The 17720-nt window shown below is 46.8% G+C and overlaps 1 protein-coding gene across 1 annotated transcript in view; it reads left to right on the forward strand.

Moving 5' to 3' along the window:
* Positions 1-1999: 1999 nt before the first annotated feature.
* The window catches only part of foxo3b (forkhead box O3b), a 73885-nt gene continuing 58164 nt past the window's right edge, over positions 2000-17720 (forward strand). Inside the window, exon 1 of the mRNA XM_071413015.1 lies at positions 2000-3594. Coding sequence (XP_071269116.1) covers positions 3043-3594 — 552 coding nt within the window. The 5' untranslated portion in view covers positions 2000-3042. The remainder of the gene's footprint in view (positions 3595-17720) is intronic.

The following is a 17720-nucleotide window of genomic DNA, read 5'->3' on the forward strand; positions in this document are numbered from 1 at the left end:
CAATGATGTTATCTCTATCATTCTCCAAGACCTGTGACCCCTATAACACACTGCAACGAGAGCAAGTGAACGAACGGCTCCCTACTGTGCAGACAACTATCCTGTTGATGTGTTCACTCTTTTAGGGACACTGAATGGAAGTCTTTGTTGAGCTGGTTCCTGTGATGTGGTGAGTGACATCAGAGTTCACAGCAGGTGGGGATAGATTAAAGTGACAGGAGCAATGAAACTACGCACTTCAAACAGCTATACATGTTCTTGGCCTGAAATGACTCATCTGACAATGCTGTGATGTGATCATTATAAATACACCCCTGAAGGATGACACTGTTTTCAATTCAAGCAGCAAGACTACCTGTCACACCTTTTCTCTCTCTCCCTGCTCTGTCTCTCCTCTCTCTCTTTTACACTGTCCTCTTACACCAGCTTACAGAAGAAGCATTCATTCATCCACCTCCTGTGTCCCTTTCCTCTCTCTGATGCCTAAAAACATTGTGCCAAGTTAGGTCGGGCCGTTTCAGACTGTTAGGAGCTCCAGGTGATTGGTACAGCCTTAGGACTTAGGTGACATCACCCCGCAGTTAACCCTCCGCTGCAGCGGCTATTCACAGGCACCAAACTGCTGAATCAGCCAATCCTCTTTATATAGCTGGGACAGGAGGAACAAAGAGGAACTGTGTGTTCTTGTGTTCGTTTTGTATGCATGTGTATCTATTTCCTTTGTTATCATAATAAATGAAATAGTGTGGATGTTTTCCATGTGAAATTCAAAGCCATAACTACACAAGTAATGCCTTGCAGGATGTGTGCGTGTTTTCTCTGAACTATTATATCGGATTGTTATTATCCAGTCATAATCAATAACAACCGTTCCATGAATTCATTGATGAATACAGCGCAGTTCGCACAGGTGGAACACGATAATTTCTGTACAGATTACAGAAATCGAGATCGCGTGTCCCTGCAAGGTGGACCGGCAATTTACACAACATCTTCCCTGGAACAAAGACGTACGTAGGCTGGCTACTGCTGATGTTTTCGTACAGACAAGGAGGGAGGTGGTGGGGGAAGGGAGATCACTCCGAAGCATCACTTTACAGAACGGAGAACCGTATAGGATTTCTTCCCTTATCTCTTGATTATAAATGGAATGACGTCATATGTTTGAAGCGGTCGATCTGTCTTGAAGGGGGCGTGTTCTGCGCGCGCTGTCGCGATTGATTGACACCCATGCTCACGGAATAAAGGGACAAGTTATAGACATTTTTAAAGAGACTGTTAAAATAAAATTACTCAACTTGACTGAAAGACTTTCATTGACATATTTGATAGAATGCATGACATGTGCATGTCATGAACGAAGTGTAATACCCAACACGAGGAAAATAAACACATCTGCTGGTATTTGCCTATGTTGTTACACATGTGTATGTCAGTTGTTACATTGTAATAGTGTGCTACAGAGGAAGTGGCAATAATAATATATGTCAACAATATGTATAAATTATTGTTCTAATGTAGCCTGTGTCATTAGCTTATGAATTGTAAACATTTCCAGAAGGAGCAATACAATTATTTGGAATTAAATATGAATGTCCTCTGTCCAACTTTGAATATTCTTTGTGTTCTTATCGGTGTAAAATAATATTATGATGATCTGTCTGTCTATTTCTGTATCCGTCAACATGCCGGGACATGTGTCCCTTCCACACACTTCTTGCCTTGACATGCCTGTGCGCCCCAACTGGAGGTTGGTGGCGTCTTGATTGGGGAGAATGGGCTCGTGGTAATGGCTGGAGCGGAATTAGAATTGGTGGAATGGTATCAAATATCAAACATGGTTTCCATGTGTTTGATGCCATTCCATTTGCTCCGTTCCAGACGTTTTTATGAACCGTCCTCCCCTCAGCAGCCTCCACTGCTTTAGTGCGCACATGCTGTAGACTGTTTAGGAGCCGTGTCTCTTTAAAGGACGATCTCGTATACCGAATCCAGGGGGCTTGCCTTTTCGGTGGGGGTGGCAACACTACTAGCCTATTGCTGCTGTTGCTGTATAACTTCGAGCTTGTTGAGGGCTGTCTTAAGACGGAATATGCTAAGCAGATAGGTTAGTGTTTATGTGTGCTGCTGGAGAGATAGGCTACTGTAACTGAGAGTGAGGTGGCGTTTCGTTTTCCATACCAACTGTGATGCGTGGTCAGTAGAGGCGACGTTGAATAGACTGAGATATCATTTTCGGTTATTCCTTTCCTTTTCGTTTTTTTGTCGACACTGACAACAAACGCAGGTTTCCTGTGTGCAGTCCGGTAGTAAAAAGGACTTGGATGCGAAAGGGAGTTTGTTCAAATGGCAGCAATGACAATTGGAATAGAACTATGCGGGAATTAATCGCTGGTGTTGCAGCCATCTAATTCACCATAGCGCGTTTATCCGTGGCAGCCCTGAACGTAGAGGGGGCTGCACTGTGTCCTGGCCACAGCTTCACTTTCACTGTGGCAATAGGTGTATTCAGTTATTTTGAATCAGTGCGGGATTTGATCTTGAACGTGCAAGGAAGGAACGCGTAACCGCTCATTGATGAACGAACACGTGGTACACCGTTTATAATTTACTCGTGAACCGAACTGTACACACTATACTGTTATTATTACCATTGCTCCAGTCGAGGAGAAATACCATGAATATGCAGCAACCCGTTCTGAACTGTTGCGATTGTCAAACGTGAAGTAGCCGTGGCTTGCTTTTTGAGCTAAGGAGAATAGCCATAGTTTACCAGTTATGGTGTTAATACATTTATAATAGTCCACGACATTCTACGTTTTAAATCCACCCTGAACAGCACATTGGTGCTCTTTTTGTAATACCGAGGATTTAATTTAGCAATTCGCGCGGAGTTTGCAGTGACCCTTGGGGACTGCTGGTCTGGAATAGCAACAAAGGACGGGGGCGTGCATTCATGGAATGCAACTTTGACAGCTCTCCACTACTTATCTACTGACTTTATCAGCGGGCAACGGGGACGAGCTAGTAATTGAAGGAGAGATGGCCGAGATCCCAACTCCCAGCCCTCTCCATGAGTTGGACGTGGCCATAGACCCAGACTTCGAGCCACAAAAACGGCCAAGATCGTGCACCTGGCCGTTGCCCCGACCCGAGTCAAATGCGGGGAAACCAGAAAGCAACGACACTGACATTATACCCGAGGAAGAGGATGACGAAGAGGAACAACATGCCACGTCCATGGCCATCAACGTCAATGGCACCAACGTGGGAGCAGACCACCAGAACAGCAACAGCCCTACGGCCGAAGGACTGCTGTCCGGACAGGAGAACGGAGGCTCCCCGCTCTCCTCCCACTCCCCCACGACCACTTCGGGCGCACTCGGCACCAGCGGCCCGGGTCCGCAGACTCCACGGAAGTCTTCGTCGCGCAGGAACGCGTGGGGGAATCTATCATATGCTGACCTGATAACCAAAGCCATAGAGAGCACGCCGGACAAGAGATTGACTCTGTCTCAGATTTATGACTGGATGGTGAGATGTGTGCCGTACTTCAAAGACAAAGGCGACAGTAACAGTTCGGCTGGGTGGAAGGTAAGCGACAAACGCTCTCCTCCTCTCCTCCACACTCATTCATTCCCCCCACCTCCCATCCACTGTCATCAAAACAACAACAATAACAAGAAACACATGGGTCTTGAGAATTTGTACTTTTGGATGTTCTCTTTGTTTCTAAACACACACACACATACACACATTCTCTCCCTCTTTTGGAATTAGGCGTCACTCAACTTCGAGTGTAGCCTATCTATACTGTCACATGGAGGGGGCCTACTCTGTAACCTATTTAGAATGACTATGCCAAAATATTGATAGAATGACATAAATCATAGAATGTACAGTCCTACAATGAATCCCAACTTCAGAGTAAAGAACAAACATTGCTGGTCCAGAAGTGGTTCAACTGTCAGATCAGAATGAACTATTTATGCCTCTATTGCCTCAACAAGTGAATGTAGGCCTATCAGGGCAGGCCCTGTGTAAAGTTCTATATTTGTTATGTAGGCCTATCAGGGCAGGCCCTGTGTAAAGTTCTATATTTGTTATGTAGGCCTATCAGGGCAGGCCCTGTGTAAAGTTCTATATTTGTTATGTAGGCCTAAAGCTCAGGAATTAGCATATCTCTTGGGTCAGGTAGGATACTGTACTGCCAATGTTGTTCATAATGCAGTTGGGGAATTACATAACGACTTGGGATGCCGCCAGGTCGGGTGAACAGCCGGGAGTAAGACTACCTTCAAAGGGAATGTAACCCTAACCCTAACCAGGAACGAGGCATAGGACATATGGGTCCCGGGCCTGGGGAGAGAATGAGGGGGTGTGTGGGGCTAAAGAGCATAGGTCACGGATCGGATCTCACTTCGTCAGGGCCCCGGCCCCGCGGACTTGTCTCGTTGGCCGAAAAGGCCATCAGTTATCAGGCGGGGATGAGTTATCTGTGCTCCTGTGGCGGTTGGGTGGGCTGCTGGAACATGCGCTGTATGGGAGGGACCAGACAGGCTGTGTTCATTTGCCACCCTGCGGGGCTGATGCCCAAGGAATTTGGGGTATGGACGGTCAGGCGGGTGGGGTGCTCATGTTTCAGTGCCTGATAAAAAAATATGGAACAGGCAGGACGCCGGAACATAGATGTTGTTACCACATCCCCATGGCTATGCCTTTTATAGTTCTGTCATTACACGTTTTGATCACAGACTCCAGCTGTTGCTGCTTTTGAAATGTTTTGATGTGTCGATTAGCCTTTAAGGGGGATCTGTGTTAATCTGACCTGTTCATTTTAGAATAGCCTATAGTAGCCCACAGAAAGCACAGCCAATGACAGCCACAATTTATGACAGAGAGCTCTTGGCCTGCTATAACCAGCGCTCGCTAAGCACCACAAAGTCCCACAGGCGCATTCCCGAGTTCTTAGGAGCAGGCAAGTTATATCAGGCCAATGCATTAAGACAACCAACGCCACCAGCTTTAAGGTATCAACATGGCATGGCTACTGACAACCAATGAAACTAGAGAAGAGCTTTAGTGGCAGGTGTTCACAAGGCCCTATAGCAACCATGGTGTTCTGACAGACCTGCTTTCAGTTTGTGATTTCACTCTCAGACGCTCTTGGGTTTCAGGACAGGGTGGTTAGTTTGTCAGCTTAGGTTTCATACATGTGCGGTGGGAAAGCTGGCTTTGTTGAGTAGATTTGCTCAGCAAATCCTAGTAATCCCTGTGGGTTCCTCTGCTCTCACTGACTGACCTCACCCAGGACGCTCTGGGTCACGTCTTATGACCTGCTCTTGACACATGCCTATGCCTAGCACCACAAAACATAGCTGCATTATATAGATAACCAATCAATCACAATCATAATAAATCTTCAGTTTAGCGCAATCAAGAGTGAATGAAATGTGTGCATTCAAGAGTGCTGTTGAAATGTGTGCTAAGAGTAGCTGTGGTATGAGAGAGAGAGAGAGAGAGACCAAAATAGGACCTCTAGTGCAGTTAAGTTTGTGTGTGTGTACGCCTTTCTCTGTGTGTGCGTATTCCTTTGTGTGTGTGGTTAAGTTGTCTGTGTGTACCTCTGTGCGTGGTTAAGGAGTGTGTGTTCCTGGCGCTGCTCCAGTGAACTTTGGGCCTCTGTGTTACTTAAGCCTGATGCTACAGGCAGCTCAGCTCAGAGTCCAGCCCCCCTTAACAGCTGCAGAGCAGAGCCCAAGTCTCAGGCTCAGTTATGTCACTGACGATGCAGGGATATTAATACACACACACACACACACACACACACACACACACACACACACACACACACACACACACACACACACACACACACACACACACACACACACACACACACACACACACACACACACACACACACACACACACACACACACACACACACACACACACACACACACACACACACTGTTGTTTAATAAACACATGAATGAAGACTCACATATACACATAAATGTACATAAGGAAATCCTCCCAATCTTCCTGTTGTTACATGGGTACTGTGTAGTACATTCCAGAACACACAGACAGGCACAGACACATCTGTTCATTATCTTTAACACACCTCACGCACACTCACCCAGTCTCCCCTTTCAAGGATTAGTTTGTGTGTGTAGAGAATCATTATTTTATGGGAAATGAAACTATAATTAATTCTTTCATTTGTTCAAAGTCATTTATTACTGTGTTATTACAGTATATTAGACTGTTATTACACTATATTAGACTGTTATTACAGTACATTAGACTTCCCCAGGCCCCAGGTAGCAATTGTCTGCCTTTTGTCTCTGTTTAGCAATGTTTTAGATTTGTCCCTGTGTTCCACCAGCACCTCCAACACTCCCCTCCCTTGTCTGCCCAGCCCACCTCCAACCCCCATTTGGTCCGAGGGCGTATATGAAACGGTCACTTTATAAACCAGCAGAGATAGATGGTGATGATCATTTTAATGGGCTTCCCCTCCCTCTGCATGCTGAATGTGTTGATTCACCAGTCCGACAATGATTAGGGGTCTTATCATGACGGAGGAGGAGGAGGACACTGGGGGGAGAGCGGGATAGAGGGAGGGAGAGCGGGATAGAGGGAGGGAGAGCGGGATAGAGGGAGGGAGAGCGGGATAGAGGGAGGGAGAGCGGGATAGAGGGAGGGAGAGAAAGAAAGAAGTGGGCGAACAAATCCATTAAATCAAATCAAATTTTATTTGTTACATGCTCCGTAAACAACGGGTGTAGAATAACAGTGAAACGCTTACTTATGGGACCTTCCCAACAATGCAGAGAGAAAAATAAGATAAATAGTAGAAAAATAATAATGCAAGGAATAAATACACAAAGAGTAACGGTAACTTGGCTATATACACGGGGTAACAGTACTGAGTCGATGTGCAGGGTAGATATCCACACTGGACTTTAAAAACTGGAAACCACATATCCTGAGGCTGCATTTATTGTAACTGGGGATTTTCACAAAGCAAATTTGAGGAAAACGCTACTGAAGTTCTATCAACACATTGACTGTAGTACTCGTGCTGGGAAAACACTCGACCACTGCTATTCTCTCTACCGGGATGCCATCAAGGCCCTCCCCCGCCCTCCCTTTTGCAAATCAGATCACAACTCCATTTTGCTCCTCCCTTCCTATAGGCAGAAACTCAAACAGGAAGTACCCGTGCTATGGTCTGTTCAATGCTGGTCTGACCAATCGGAATCCGTGCTTCAAGATTGTTTTGATCACGTGGACTGGGATATGTTCCGGGTTGCCTCGGATAATAACATTGATGTATACACGGACCCGGTGACTGAGTTCATCAGGAAGTGTATAGGGGATGTTGTTCCCACCGTGACTATTAAAACCTACCCAAACAAGAAATAGTGGATAGATGGCAGCATTCACACGAAACTGAAAGCATGAACCACTGCATTTAACCATGGCAAGGTGACTGGGAATATGGTTGAATGCAAACAGTGTAGTTATTCCCTCTGTAAGGCGATCAAACAGGCAAAATGTCAGTACAGAGACAAAGTGGAGTTGCAATTCAACGGCTCAGACACAAGACGTATGTGGCAGGGTCTACAGACAATCACGAATTACAAAGGGAAACCAGCCACTGAACTAAATGACTATCGCCCCGTAGCACTCACCTCTGTCATGATGAAGTGCTTTGAGAGGCTAGTTAAGGGTCATATCACCTCTACCTTACCTGGCACCCTAGAACCACTTCAATTTGCTTACCGCCCCAATAGATCCACAGACAATGTAATCGCCATTGCACTACACACTGCCCTGTCCCATCTGGACAAGAGGAATACCTACGTATGTCAGAATGCTGTTCATTGACTATAGCTCAGCCTTCAACACCATAGTACCCTCCAAGCTCATCATCAAACTCGGGGCCCTGGGTCTGACTGGGTCCTGGACTTCCTGACAGGCCGTCCCCAGGTGGTGAACGTAGGAAACCACACCTCCACTTTACTGATCCTCAATTCACCCATGACTGTGTGGCCATGCACGCCTCCAACTCAATCATCAAGTTTGCAGACGACACAACAGTAGTAGGCCTGATTACCAACAATGATGAGACAGCCTACAGGGATGAGGTGAGGGCCCTAGTGGAGTGGTGCTAGGAAAATAACCTCTCTCTCAACATCAACAAAACGAAAGAGCTGATCGTGTACTTCAGGAAAAGGCAGAGGGAGCACGCCCCTATCCACATTGACAGGACACCAGTGGAGAAGGTGGAAAGCTTCAAGTTCCTCAGTGTACACATCACTGACGATCTGAAATGGTCCACCCACACAGACAGTGGGGTGAAGAAGGTGCAACAGCGCCTCTTCAACCTCAGGAGGCTGAGGAAATTTGGCTTGGCCCCTAAGACCCTCACAAACTTTTACAGATGCACAATTGACAGCATCCTGTCGGGCTGTATCACCGCCTGGTACGGCAACTGCACCGCTCGCAACCGCAGGGCTCTCCAGAGGGTGGTGCGCTGCCCAACGCATCACCGGGGGCACACTGCCTTCCCTCCAGCACCCGATGTCACAGGAAGGCCAAAACGATAATCAAGGACATCAACCACCCGAGCCACCGCCTGTTCACCCCTCTATCACCCAGAAGGCGAGGTCAGTACAGGTGCATCAAAGCCGGGGCCGAGAGACTGGAAAACAGTTTTTATCTCATGGTCATCAAACTGTTAAATAGCCATCACTAGCCGGCAACCACCCGGTTACTCATCCCTGCACCTTAGAGGCTGCTGCCCTGTATACATAGACATGGAATCACTGGCCAGTAACACTAGTCACTTTAATAATGTTTACATACTGCTTTACTCATCTCAACTGTATATACTGTATTTTATTCTACTGTATTTTAGTCAATGCCACTCTGACATTGCTCGTCCTAATATTTATATATTTCTTAATTCCATAATTTTACTTTTAGATTTGTGTGTATTGTTGTGAATTGGTAGATATTACTGCACTGTTGGAGCTAGGAACACAAGCATTTCACTACACCTGCATTGACATCTGCTAAATATGTGTGTGACCAATAACATTTGATTTGATTTGACTGTATAGGTAGGGTTAAAGTAACTAGGCAACAGGATAGATATAAACAGTAGCATCAGCATATGTGATGAGTCAAAAGAGTTAGTGCATAAAGGGTCAAATATTTAGAAGTCTTTGGCTTGGGGGTGGAAGCTGTTCAGGGCCCTGTTGGTTTCCAGACTGGATTAGGTCCTTATTGGATATCTCTCCGTGAAGACAGGTTTGGAAGTTTGTTATTGTGCTGAGAACACCGCTCTGCTGTCAGTGTGTGTGTATGCACAACAGACTGATGTATTTCAGTCTGGAGTCATAGAGAAAGCCATTAACAATACATGTATATTCTATAGAAAGGCATTGAAATGCAATGACACTGTGGTGATTTAGCAGTGTAACAGGTTGATACCACATTGCCATGGCTTCTGTAAAACCAGCAGCATAGAACCACCAATGAAATGGAGTCTAGTATAAGTGAAAGGAGATTGTAAGTGTAACCAGCCACTAGTTTGAAACACTGAGAGTTTGATTGCTAGTGAGAAACCTAGATGTGGTGTCTGTCTGTGTCTGTGTCTGTGTGTGTGTGTGTGTGTGTGTGTGTGTGTGTGTGTGTCTTTGTGTGTGTGTCTGTGTGCTTGGGAGCATGCGTTACTACCCTGACTGTGGGAGCACGATCCAGGAGACTTCTTAAAGACTTGGCACCGTGCCAATCCGGAGGAATCGACGTGAACGCAGTTAAAAGGGGGGGAAGGGGGAGTCAATGAACAAGCTTTGCTCCAAATTGGTGTATTACAGCTGCCCTTTGGCAATGACTCCCAATAGAGGGGACTGTGGGTGTTTTGGGGGCGAGGGGGGGTTGGGGCGCTAGGTTGTGGGAACCCATTGCTCCAGGGCTTCTTTCTCCTTCTCCTCCTCTGAATAGTGCCACACTCTCTGAACAGTGAACCTGCAGCTATATCACAGTCCCACTGGGTTCACTTTCTATTTCACATTCCAATCAATGGAGCCCTTTAATTGGCTTCCCCAAGGACAAGCTGCATGTTGTCCTTTTGACAGTTTACATCCATGTTAATGACTGTTGTGTCTGAAGCAGAGTAGGCCCATACCTTCACTGTGTTGTTGTGATGGTGTATGGCTGAAGAGTGGCGGGGACAATGACGTCACTGATGATGAGGTCATATTGACAGGTAAAGTAGGGGGAGGGCTTGACAATTACAGAGCTGACCATTTGATGCCTCTCTCTCTCTCTCTCTCTCTCTCTCTCTCTCTCTCTCTCTCTCTCTCTCTCTCTCTCTCTCTCTCTCTCTCTCTCTCTCTCTCTCTCTCTCTCTCTCTCTCTCTCTCTCTCTCTCTCTCTCTCTCTCTCTGCTGTGTGTGTGTGTGTGTGTGTGTGTGTGTGTGTGTGTGTGTGTGTGTGTGTGTGTGTGTGTGTGTGTGTGTGTGTGTGTGTGTGTGTGTGTGTGTGTGTGTGTGTGTGTGTGTGTGTGTGTGTGTGTGTGTGTGTGTGTGTGTGTGTGTGTACACTACTGGTCAAAAGTTTTAGAACACCTTCTCATTCAAGTTTTTTTTTCCGTAAACTATTTTCTACATTGTAGTAGTAACCAAAAAAGTGTTAAACAAATAAAAATAAAAATAGAAATGTCCTCTTACTGTCAACTGCATTTATTTTCAGCAAACTTGATGTGTAAATATTTGTATGAACATAACAAGATTCAACAACTGAGACATAAACTGAACAAGTTCCACAGGCAGACTAACAGAAATGGAATAATGTGTCCCTGAACAAAGGGGGGTCAAAATCAAAAGTAACAGTCAGTATCTGGTGTGGCCATCAGCTGCATTAAGTACTGCAGTGCATCTCCTCCTCATGGACTGCACCAGATTTGTCAGTTCTTGCTGTGAGATGTTACCCCACTCTTCCACCAAGGCACCTGCAAGTTCCCGGACATATATGGGGGGAATGGCCCTAGCCCTCACCGTCCGATCCAACAGGTCCCAGATGTGCTCAATGGGATTGAGATCCAGGCTCTTGGCTGGCCATGGCAGAACACTGACATTCCTGTCTTGCAGGAAATCACGCACAGAACGAGCAGTATGGCTGGTGACATTGTCATGCTGGAGAGTCATGTCAGGATGAGCCTGCAGGAAGAGTACCACATGAGGGAGGAGGATGTCTTCCCTGTAACGCACAGCGTTGAGATTGCCTTTTTTTGCTGAGTTTATATTTTATATTTGAGATTCTTTAAAGTAGCCCCCCTTTGCCTTGATGGCAGCTTTGAACACTCTTGGTATTCTCTCAACCAGCTTCATGAGGTAGTCACCTGGAATGCATTTCAATTAACAGGTGTGCCTTCTTCAAAGTTAATTTGTGGATTTTTTTCCCTTCTTAATGCGTTTGAGCCAATCAGTTGTGTTGTGACAAGGTAGGGGTGGTATACAGAAGATAGCCCTATTTGGTAAAAGACCAAGTCCATATTATGGCAAGAACAGTTCAAATAAGCAAAGATAAATTACAGTCCATCATTACTTTAAGACATGAAGGTCAGTCAATACGGAACATTTCAAGAACTTTGAAAGTTTCTTGAAGTGCAGTCGCAAAATCCATCAAGTGCTATGATGAAACTGGCTCTCTTGAGGACCACCACAGGAAAGGAAGACCCAGAGTTACCTCTGCTGCAGAGGAAAAGTTAATTAGAGTTACCAGCCTCAGAAATTGCTGCCCAAATAAATGCTTCACAGACACATCAACAGACACATCTCAACATCAACTGTTCAGAGGAGACTGTGTAAATCAAGCCTTCATACTTGAGTTGCTGCAAAGAAACCACTACTAAAGGACACCAATAAGGAGAAGAGACTTGCTTGGGCCAAGAAACAAGAGCAATGGACATTAGACCAGTGGAGATTTGTCCTTTGGTCTGGAGTCCAAATTGGAGAATTTTGGTTCCAACCGCGTGGGTGAACGGATGATCTCTGCATGTGTATTTCCCACCGTAAAGCATGGAGGAGGAGGTGTTTTGGTGTGGGGGTGCTTTGCTGGTGACACTGTCTGTGATGGAGTGCTGCATCAGATGACCTGGCTTCCACAATCCCCTGACCTCAGCCCAATTGAGATGGTTTGGGATGAGTCGGACCGCAGAGTGAAGGAAAAGCAGCCAACAAGTTCTCAGCATATGTGGGAACTCCTTCAAGACTGTTGGAAAAGCATTCCAGGTGAAGCTGGGTGAGAGAATGCTAAGAGTGTACAAAGCTATCATCAAGGCAAAGGGTGCCTATTTGAAGAATCTCCAATATTAAATATATTTAGATTTGTTTAACACTTTTTTGGTTACTACATGATTCCATATGTGTTATTTCATAGTTTTGATGTCTTCACTATTATTCTACAATGTAGAAAATAGTAAAAATAAAGAAAAAAACATTTAATGAGTAGGTATTCCCCCCCCAAAAATTGGTAGTGTATGTGTGTGTGTTTGCATACATGCTCTCTCCTCAGTCCTCTATCTAGCGTCTGTGCACTGTGAGTCAGTATCTGTGGCGCCATGGTGATGGTCTGAATAATGTGTCATTTACTAAGCCCCCTCCCCTTCCCCCTGGTCTGGGGTGATGGAACACTCCACCGTGTGATGTTCACAAGTCACGCGACGCTGAGGTCACCTCTGCTCCACTCCACTCCTTGCCTGGTACACACCTGTGTGTGTGTGTGTGTGTGTGTGTGTGTGTGTGTGTGTGTGTGTGTGTGTGTGTGTGTGTGTGTGTGTGTGTGTGTGTGTGTGTGTGTGTGTGTGTGTGTGTGTGTGTGTGTGTGTGTGTGTGTGTAACCATGGCAACAGAAGGGTTGCAGAGCGGGTGATTGCGGGGGATGACTCGTAGCGTGGGTGATGACTGATTACAGAGTGACCCTCTGAACGTAGCAGCTACCATCCCTCTATTATACACACATACACTGATATACATACACACACACTTACTTTACACACATACACACATTCCTACCTAACTGCAGGCTTCTCAGTTTCTCCGATAACCATATTGCTCCAAAGGGCCTCATTCTGATAACTCCCTCCTTCTCCTCTGTAACACTCTGTAATACTCCACGGTCCTCCTCCTCTGTAACACTCTGTAATACTCCACGGTCCTCCTCCTCTGTAACACTCTGTAATACTCCACGGTCCTCCTCCTCTGTAACACTCTGTAATACTCCACGGTCCTCCTCCTCTGTAACACTCTGTAATACTCCACGGTCCTCCTCCTCTGTAACACTCTGTAATACTCCACGGTCCTCCTCCTCTGTAACACTCTGTAATACTCCACGGTCCTCCTCCTCTGTAATCTACTCCATGGTCCTTCCCCTCTGTAATCTACTCCACAGTCCTCCCCCTCTGTAACGGTCCTCCTCCTCTGTAATGTACTCCATGGTCCCCCCCTCTGTAACACTCCATGGTCCTCCTGCTCTGTAATCTACTCCATGGTCCTCCCCCTCTGTAATCTACTCCACGGCCCCCCCCCCCCCTCTGTAACACTCCATGGTCCTCCTCCTCTGTAATCTACTCCACGGTCCTCCTCCTCTGTAATCTACTCCACCCCCCCCCCTCTGTAACACTCCATGGTTCTCCTCCTCTGTAATCTACTCCACGGTCCTCCTCCTCTGTAATCTACTCCACGGTCCTCCCCCTCTGTAACACTCCATGGTCCTCCTCCTCTGTAATCTACTCCACGGTCCTCCTCCTCTGTAATCTACTCCATGGTCCTCCTCCTCTGTAATCTACTCCACGGTCCCCCTCTGTAATCTACTCCACGGTCCTCCCCCTCTGTAACACTCCATGGTCCTCCTCCTCTGTAATCTACTCCACGGTCCTCCCCCTCTGTAACACTCCATGGTCCTCCTCCTCTGTAATCTACTCCACGGTCCTCCTCCTCTGTAACACTCCATGGTCCTCCTCCTCTATAATCTACTCCATGGTCCTCCTCCTCTATAATCTACTCCATGGTCCTCCTCCTTTGTAATCTACTCCACGGTCCTCTTACTCTGTAACACTCCACGGTCCTCCTCCTCTATAATCTACTCCATGGTCCTCCTCCTCTATAATCTACTCCACGGTCCTCCCCCTCTGTAACACTCCATGGTCCTCCTCCTCTGTAATCTACTCCACGGTCCTCCCCCTCTGTAACACTCCATGGTCCTCCTCCTCTGTAATCTACTCCACGGTCCTCCCCCTCTGTAACACTCCATGGTCCTCCTCCTCTGTAATCTACTCCACGGTCCTCCTCCTCTGTAACACTCCATGGTCCTCCTCCTCTATAATCTACTCCACGGTCCTCCCCCTCTGTAACACTCCATGGTCCTCCTCCTCTGTAATCTACTCCACGGTCCTCCTCCTCTGTAACACTCCATGGTCCTCCTCCTCTATAATCTACTCCACGGTCCTCCCCCTCTGTAACACTCCATGGTCCTCCTCCTCTGTAATCTACTCCACGGTCCTCCTCCTCTGTAACACTCCATGGTCCTCCTCCTCTATAATCTACTCCACGGTCCTCCCCCTCTGTAACACTCCATGGTCCTCCTCCTCTGTAATCTACTCCATGGTCCTCCCCCTCTGTAATCTACTCCACGGTCCCCCTCTGTAATCTACTCCACGGTCCTCCTCCTCTGTAATCTACTCCACGGTCCTCCCCCTCGTCCCCAGTGCCCATCTTTCTTTAGACAGGCGTATTTTCATATTGGATTAATTACACACAGACTGGTGGGATGCTGTGGTTTAAAGGGGGGTTGGGGGAGGGGGGCATTTACAGGCTCCTAACCAACTGTGCTTTTTTCACGTTTTGTAACTAATTTTGTACATAATGTTTCTCATACCGTTGCTTCTACTGTCTCTTATGACCAAAGAAATGACTGTTTTGCTAATACAGACTGGAGTATGCTCCGTGATTCATCCAATGGAATTGAGGAGTATACCACATCAGTCACTGGCTTCATCAGTAAGTACATCAACGACGTCGTCCCCACAGTGACCGTACGTACATTTCCCAACCAGAAGCCATGGATTACAGGCAACATCTGCACCGAGCTAAAGGCTAGAGCTTACGCTTTTCAAGGAGCGGGACACTAATCTGGACCCTTATACGAAATCCCGCTATGCCCTCAGACGAACCATCAAACAGGCAAAGCGTCAGTACAGAACTAAGATTGAATCCTACTACACTGGCTCTGTCGCTCGTCGGATGTGGCAGGGCTTGTAAACTTTTACGGACTACAAAGGGAAACCCAGTCGCGAGCTGCCTAGTGACGCGAGCCTACCAGACGAGCTAAATGCCTTTCATGCTTGCTTTGAGGCAAGCAACACTTAAGCATGCATGAGAGCACCAGCTGTTCCGGACAACTATGTGATCACGCTCTCCGCAGCCAATGGGAGCAAGACCTTTAAACAGGTCAACATTCACAAGGTCACAGGGCCAGACGGATTACCAGGACATGTACTCAAAGCATGCGTGGACCAACTGGCAAGTGTCTTCACTGACATTTTCAACCTCTCCCTGGCCGAGTCTGTAATACCTACATGTTTCAAACAGACTACCATAGTCCCTGTGTCCAAGATAGCGAAGGTAACCTGCCTAAATGATTACCGTCCCGTAGCACTCACGTCAGTAGCCATGAAGTGCTTTGAAAGGCTGGTCATGGCTCACATCAACACCATCATGCCAGAAACCCTAGACCCACTCCAATTCGCATACCGCACCAACAGAACACAGATGACGCAATCTCAATCGCACTCCCCACTGCCCTTTCCCACCTGGACAAAAGGAACACCTATGTGAGAATGCTGTTCATTGACTACAGCTCAGTGTTCAACACCATAGTGCCCACAAAGCTCATCACTAAGCTAAGGACCCTGGGACTTAACACCTCCCTCTGCAACTGGATCCTGGACTTCCTGACGGGCCACCCTCATGTGGTAAGGGTAGGCAACAACACATCTACCACACTGATCCTCAACACTGGGGCCCCTCAGGTTTGCGTGCTCTGTCCCCTCCTGTACTCCCTGTTCACCCACGACTGCGTGGCCAGGCACGACTCCAACACCGTCATTAAGTTTGCTGACGACACAACTGTGATAGGCCTGAACACCGACAACAATGAGACAGCCTATAGGGAGGAGGTCAGAGACCTGGCCGTGTGGTGCCAGGACAACAATCTCTCTCTCAATGTGAGCAAGACAAAGGAGCTGATCGTGGACTAAAGGAAAAGGAGGGGCCGTACAGGCCCCCATTAACATCGAAGGGACTGAAGTGGAGCGGGTCGAGATTTTCAAGTTCCTTGGTGTCCACATCACCAACAAACTATCATGGTCCAAACACACCAAGACAGATGTGAAGAAGGCACGACAACACCTTTTACCTGTCAGGAGACTGAAAAGATTTGTCATGGGTCTCCAGATCCTCAAAAAGTTCTACAGCTGCACCATCGAGACAGTCTTGACTGGTTGCATTACCACCTGGTATGGCAACTGCTCAGCATCTGACCGGGAGGCGCTACAGAGGGTAGTGCGTACGGCCCAGTACATCACTGGGGCCAAGCTTCCTGACATCCAGGACCTATATACTAGGCGCTGTCAGAGGTAGGCCCAAAAAATTGTCAAAGACTCCAGTCACCCAAGTCATAGACTGTTCTCTCTGCTACCGCACAGCAAGCGGTACCGGAGCGCCAAGTCTAGGACCAAAAGGCTCCTTAACAGCTTCTACCCCCAAGACTGACTGCTGAACAACTAAACTAATCAAACGGCCACCCTGACTACTTACATTGAACCCCAGGAGGTATTGGTACTGGTACCCACTACCCCCAATAGCCTCGTTATTGTTATGTACATTTCTTGTGTTACCTATTGCTAGTTTTAAAATGTTTTACTTTTGTTTATTTAGTAAATATTTTATTAACACTATTTCTAACTGCATTGTTGGTTAAGGGCTTGTAAGTAAGCATTTCACGGTAAGGATCTGTTGTATACCTGTTGTACTCAGTGCATGTGACAAATATGATTTGATTTGGAGTAGAATAAATAGTATGGATATAGAGTGGGCTTAAAATCTAGGTGAAGGGTAACCCAATAGTGGCACTTACAGTTGGGCCCCAAATACCCCTGTGACACACACACACACACACACACACACACACACACACACACACACACACACACACACACACACACACACACACACACACACACACACACACACACACACACACACACACACACACACACACACACACGCTCCAGCAATCTCTTGCCCTTGAGTAAATTAAAGTTATCATTTTAGAATCTGTCTTGCCACTTTGACCCTGGGTTTTTAAACTTTAATTCGTTTTTTTCGGAGCCTGTCTCTTCCAATTACGCCACTCCATCTAGCCGCCATCACACAGCCGAGTAAGGGAAAGGGGAGGGAGGGGGAGCTAAATTGTTTTTGATTAACATTTAATTGACTACAATAAAGCTAGCTTTCTGAGTCAGAGTGTGTGGAAGAGAGACAGAGAGAGAGAAAGAGAAAGGGGACATTTGACTTTAATGAATGAGACATGACTTTGTGCTGCCATCATATCACAGAGAGAAAAAATATATGTTT

This window comes from Salvelinus alpinus, chromosome 8, assembly GCF_045679555.1.
Source record: "Salvelinus alpinus chromosome 8, SLU_Salpinus.1, whole genome shotgun sequence".
Classification (NCBI taxonomy): domain Eukaryota; kingdom Metazoa; phylum Chordata; class Actinopteri; order Salmoniformes; family Salmonidae; genus Salvelinus; species Salvelinus alpinus.